The sequence below is a fragment of the Triticum dicoccoides genome, chromosome 7A (assembly GCF_002162155.2).
Source record: "Triticum dicoccoides isolate Atlit2015 ecotype Zavitan chromosome 7A, WEW_v2.0, whole genome shotgun sequence".
NCBI lineage: Eukaryota > Viridiplantae > Streptophyta > Magnoliopsida > Poales > Poaceae > Triticum > Triticum dicoccoides.
Window position 1 is genome coordinate 553,559,075 of NC_041392.1, and position 5,257 is coordinate 553,564,331.

General features: G+C 40.8%; 1 protein-coding gene across 1 annotated transcript; it reads left to right on the forward strand.

Moving 5' to 3' along the window:
• Nucleotides 1-238: 238 nt before the first annotated feature.
• Nucleotides 239-4,370, forward strand: LOC119330092 (enoyl-[acyl-carrier-protein] reductase [NADH] 1, chloroplastic-like). Its single transcript, XM_037603202.1, has 12 exons — nt 239-504; nt 1,323-1,432; nt 1,515-1,570; nt 1,682-1,766; nt 1,846-1,893; nt 2,297-2,371; nt 2,484-2,595; nt 3,069-3,120; nt 3,207-3,258; nt 3,357-3,414; nt 3,693-3,791; nt 3,912-4,370. Exons 1-12 carry the CDS (start codon nt 258-260, stop codon nt 4,046-4,048), a joined length of 1,131 nt encoding a protein of 376 aa, XP_037459099.1. The 5' UTR covers nt 239-257; the 3' UTR covers nt 4,049-4,370.
• The last annotated feature ends 887 nt before the right edge of the window (nt 4,371-5,257 follow it).

The window sequence follows — 5,257 nt, forward strand, 5'->3', positions numbered from 1 at the left end:
TCTACCGAGGTAAGCCACCGCCTCCCGCCTCACCTCCGCCCCCGATCCACGGAACCCCGCCTGTTGCCCTGCGCCGCCTGCCGGCTGGTTTCGCCCGAGGAGATCCTCCGGCCCGGCACGAGCTGCGAGCCGGTCCGCCGTTTCCGGCCGGCGTCGCTGATTCTGGCCGTGCCTTTATCCTTGTCGCGAGATCCTTTCTTGCTGTGATGAATTTGTGGTGTTCTGACTGAACAGGCTCGTAGCTGCCAGCACGGACGATGGCCCCTTGCGCAACTGCCGGCGTGCAGATGCTGGCCGCGCGCCTCTGCGTCTCGGCCTCCCAGAGCATGCTCGCCTCGAGGGCGGCCGTCTCACGGATTGACCTGGCGCTCGGCGCTGGTAGCTTCGCGAGCTGCCCCAGAATCTCCTGCTCCAGGTCTCTTGGTTCTTCCCGGAGCGGCGCCGTCGCCGTAAGAGCGGTGTCAGGAGAACGTAGCTCTTCCGGGCTGCCCATCGATCTTAGAGGTGAGCAGTGTCGGGAATGGTGGCAATTATGTTCTGGTACTTCTATGCATGTAAAGAAAAATTATGTAATTCGACATCACATCTTGTTGTGATTCTGTTTCGGTTTTATTGGATCGTGAGATAATCATACAGATTTAGTGTACTACTAGTAGTTAATATCATTCACCTTTTAGTATATGCTGCTCCCCTTTCTAAACACAGTCAGGTTCATGCATACCACTTCAACTGATTGCTGAAATTCCATCCTTGATTCATTATAAGTTTATGACGCATAGGGGATCGTATTCGCTTACTTTGGAGTTTAGCGACTTAGGTGTGTACGTGATATATTTGAACCTTCTATTGAGATTAATTCGTTATAGTCCTGATTCCTGGAAAACTACAATTCTCTTATCGGCAACAACTGAAAAGTGGGTTTCCCGGGGACTGTATTTTATCGCTTGTTTGCCAAAACGGTGAAAAAGAAGCCATGTTGCTCTAAATCACATTACCTGAAAGCTGGCATTCAGCTTACTACCCCAGGGTACTTCAAAAGTTTATCAAAAAAATTGGGGGAGGTTTCATTGTACCTACTAATCAGTAACCTCATGTAGTTTTATTTGCATGAATTGCTGACACTATGAAAATTACGTAAATAGGTTTAGAGGAGGTCCATTTATATTACTGTTTTGAGATTACGAATATGTAATGGTGCTCGTGTTCTCGCACTAAAAAAACTAAGAAAGTGTGTAACTCATTATTCAGAAAACTGGATTTGATAGATAGCATAAAGCCTTCTCATTACTATATTTTTTTCTCATCATGCTGTGATCTTTCAGGGAAAAGGGCATTTATTGCTGGGGTTGCTGATGATAACGGCTATGGCTGGGCAATTGCGAAGGCTCTTGCCGCAGCTGGTGCTGAAATTCTTGTTGGTACATGGGTGCCTGTATGTTGATCTGACCCTTGTGTCCATCATTCTGGAAGCTTTTGTTGATGGATTGCCTCATGGATAATTGTACCTTTGACAGGCACTTAACATATTTGAGACAAGCCTGAGGCGGGGAAAATTTGACGAATCACGGAAGTCTGTACTATAGCTCTGGAAGTCTGGATAGTTATTTCTAGTTTTAGTCGGTGCACCACATATTTCTAAACACTTATCTTTTTACAGTTGACTAATTTGCTGTTGGTACAGGCTACCTGATGGATCTCTTATGGAGATTGTTAAAGTCTACCCACTGGATGCTGTCTATGATTCACCGGAGGATGTTCCTGAAGATGTAATGCTCTATTTTTGTGTATGTCCTTGTTTGTTTTTCACTATGGCTTTCTGATGAACATTGTATTTCACTATGTTAGGTCAAAACAAACAAAAGGTATGCAGGATCGTCAAATTGGACTGTGAAGGTATGTCTATGAAACCATCTCCATCATATATGACTACCTAATTTTTGAATTTGCTTCAAAACAACATCATGCACAATATTGTTATGTGTTAAGGTTAGTCGTGTAACAATGAGTGCATGTTAGGATTACAAGGGACACAATTATAACCATCTCTACTATATCACATAAACTTTACCCCTTCCAAACTCAACGCGGTTGCATGTGCCTTGAATTTGAGGTGGTAACGGTAGTAACATATAAGTGGTATTTTTAGTGGTAGGTCATCCTTGTGGCAATATATATTAGCCCTATGGGCCTCATTGCAAAGCATGTTCCACTTCTGGCGTCTCTCCCAATTTAACAAATACGATCTGTTCTGCAACAGCTTGAGTTGGACTAATATATGAATCTGCTCACTTGACAGGAAGCTGCCGAATTAGTTAAGAAGGAATATGGCAGCATTGACATTCTTGTGCATTCTCTTGCTAATGGTCCTGAGGTAGCCTCTCCGTATTTTTTTACATTTATGTTTGCACACGCACATGCATGACATCGTACTCAATATTTTTGTAGCACCTTCACTGAAAAACCACCTAACTTTATGCTTGAAGGTTACAAAACCTTTGCTGGAAACCTCAAGAAGTGGGTATCTTGCTGCAATTTCGGCATCCAGTTACTCCTTTGTTTCTTTACTTAAGCACTTCCTTCCTATCATGAATCCAGGTAATGCACATCCCTTCAGTACTATGCTAGTATTCATATAGTTGTCTTTCATACTGTATTTTTCCCTGGCCAAATCCACTACCACTCGATTTAATTTGAGACCTTTTCATGCTTTATTTTTGTTTCAAATTTGGATCTACCTTCTAGCATGAATCTCAATGCAAATGCCAACCTCTGTGATACAACTTATAGTCCACATGAGATGTTGGCATAAAATCCACTTTTCTAGGATCAAACCTTCTTTTCCTGCATGTGGTCTCATTTTAGCTTTAGTTTGCATGTGAATCATGGTGGAGATGTTGTTTGGCTCTTATAACATGTCACATTTGCATGGAACTTCTAAGTGGACATCAGTACTGAAAAGTTCTTTCACCATTTATTAACTCTGCCCAGCTTAATAAAATAATGTGTTCTTGGACAGAACCTCATAGCCATTATATTTTCACCGCCTCATGGGTTAAAATATTTTGCAGGTGGTGCTAGTATCTCGCTAACATACATTGCATCTGAAAGGACAATCCCTGGGTAAATATTTCTTGAAGATCTACGGAGATAAGCTAATTTTCAAGCTATTTTTGCTTGTTATTAATTTGATGGTTTTTTGCTTATAGATATGGCGGTGGCATGAGCTCAGCTAAAGCAGCTCTTGAGAGTGATACAAAAGTAGGATTATCTCTGCAATACTAAAGCACATTTTTGAACATGAGGTCTTTGTTTTGCATGATTAATACTATTTTTGACTTTTTTCCAAATTTATGTAGGTACTTGCTTTTGAAGCTGGACGCAAAGGCAAAATCCGAGTTAACACCATATCTGCAGGTATCCTTTTTCAGAAGAAACACGGTTTCTGACAGCTAACTTATCTTGGAGGAAACCTAGCATAATAAACGAGTGCACTTAAATTGCATTTTGTACAATTTAGTTACTATCTAAGCAATCAATCACTATTTTCTTGGATGTTTGCTCAAGTCATTTAAACATGTCATAGTTACATTACTCGTCCATGGTAATCTGCTTTGTTTAGCTGTTAAACAGTTTGGCAGCACTTGGAAGTGTATCAAATTTGCTTCATTGTGATTTCTTGGATGCATATGTAGGTCCTCTGGGAAGCAGAGCAGCCAAGGCAATTGGATTCATTGAGAAGATGATCGAGTACTCTTATGTCAATGCACCATTGCAGAAGGAGCTTCTGGCAGGTTAAAATGATTTTTGTCTACATATAACTCACCGACTCCTTCCCTTGTTTTATTTCCACAAAGACATGCAACTTTTTTCTAAGAAATGATATCTTATAACAATGTTGGCATGTTGAACAGATGTAGTCGGGAACACGGCAGCATTCCTGGTGTCTCCTTTGGCTTCTGCCATCACTGGATCGACTGTTTACGTCGACAACGGACTGAACACCATGGGTCTTGCGGTTGACAGCCCCACAGTATCTTCGTTGTTGTGATTCTAGTAGGCGGACCTATTTTTCCCGATTCACCGCGGCTTGATTGTTGAATAAGGAGCTTAGTTAGTTAGTACTGTAAGAGGCTCTTGCTAAGAGCCGAGGGCAGGAGAAAAAAGAGAAGGGGGTGGCTGTTGAAAATGACTTTTTAAGCAGTCCAGTACCTCCTCTTTGGCCCATTTCTAATGTTATCTCAAATGTTGTTGTTGCTGATACTGTGTTCAGTGTGGCTGGTTGGTGCCTCGACAAACTGTGTTATATATATACATCAGAAATTGTGTTCAAGAAATAAAGCAGGTATGGTTGGATGGTTGGGATCGTACTATATGAGATCTTTGCGCCGTATGGATGAGACAGGATTAACCCTGCACAAGCACAGAATCACGCTCTCTTGAACTCTGTTTTGTACATGTACTGATTGGGTTAGATCAAAGGTCAATGCTGATTGGGTTAGAGAAAGAGAGAAGTGCATATTACACCCCTCAACTCTAGCCCTAGTCTAATATACAACCCCCAACTTCAAAACCGTCTAATCTGCAACCTCCAACTCTTAAAACTGGCCAAAATTCAACCCTCCCCTCCCCTTGACCGGGTTTGACCCATTGACTGATGAACAGTAAGTTCAAAAAAAAAATGAAAATTCAGAAAAATAAAATTTTAGAAAGCATTTTTTGCCTCCGGATGAACAGTATTTCAAAAAAAAAATTGGGATAGTATTTTAAAAAATAAATTCGACTTTTCACCAGTGAACAGTATTAAAAATTCAGTTTTTTTTACATGTACCCGGAGGTAATAAATTGGAAACAAAATTCACCGGGATTTGTTTTTTGAATTACTGTAAACAGCGTGAACAGTATTCAAAAAAGTAAAAAAATTAGGAAAATCATTTTTTCACTGCGTGAAAAGTGACCGAGGGAAAATTTTCGTTCCAAAAGTTCGAACTTTTTTTGAATTACTGTTCGCACGGTGGAAAAGTCGAAATTATTTTTAAAATTTTGTTCCCAACTATTTTTTGAATTTACATTTTTTTATTTTTATTTTTCTGAATTTTCCATTTTTTTTCAAATTTACTGTTCATCAGTCAATGGGTCAGACCCGGTCAAGGGGAGAGGAGGGTTGAATTTTGGCCGGTTTTAAGAGTTGGAGGTTGCAGATTAGACGGTTTTAGAGTTGGAGGTTGTATATTAGATTAGGCCTAGAGTTGAGGGGTGT

Coding starts and splice junctions, on each gene's coding strand:
- LOC119330092 (XM_037603202.1), top strand. CDS start 258: ATGGCCCCTTGCGCAACTGCCGGCGTGCAGATGCTGGCCGCGCGCCTC. Junction 1,433..1,514: donor TTGTTGGTACATGGGTGCCT/GTATGTTGATCT, acceptor TACCTTTGACAG/GCACTTAACATATTTGAGAC. Junction 1,894..2,296: donor CGTCAAATTGGACTGTGAAG/GTATGTCTATGA, acceptor CTCACTTGACAG/GAAGCTGCCGAATTAGTTAA.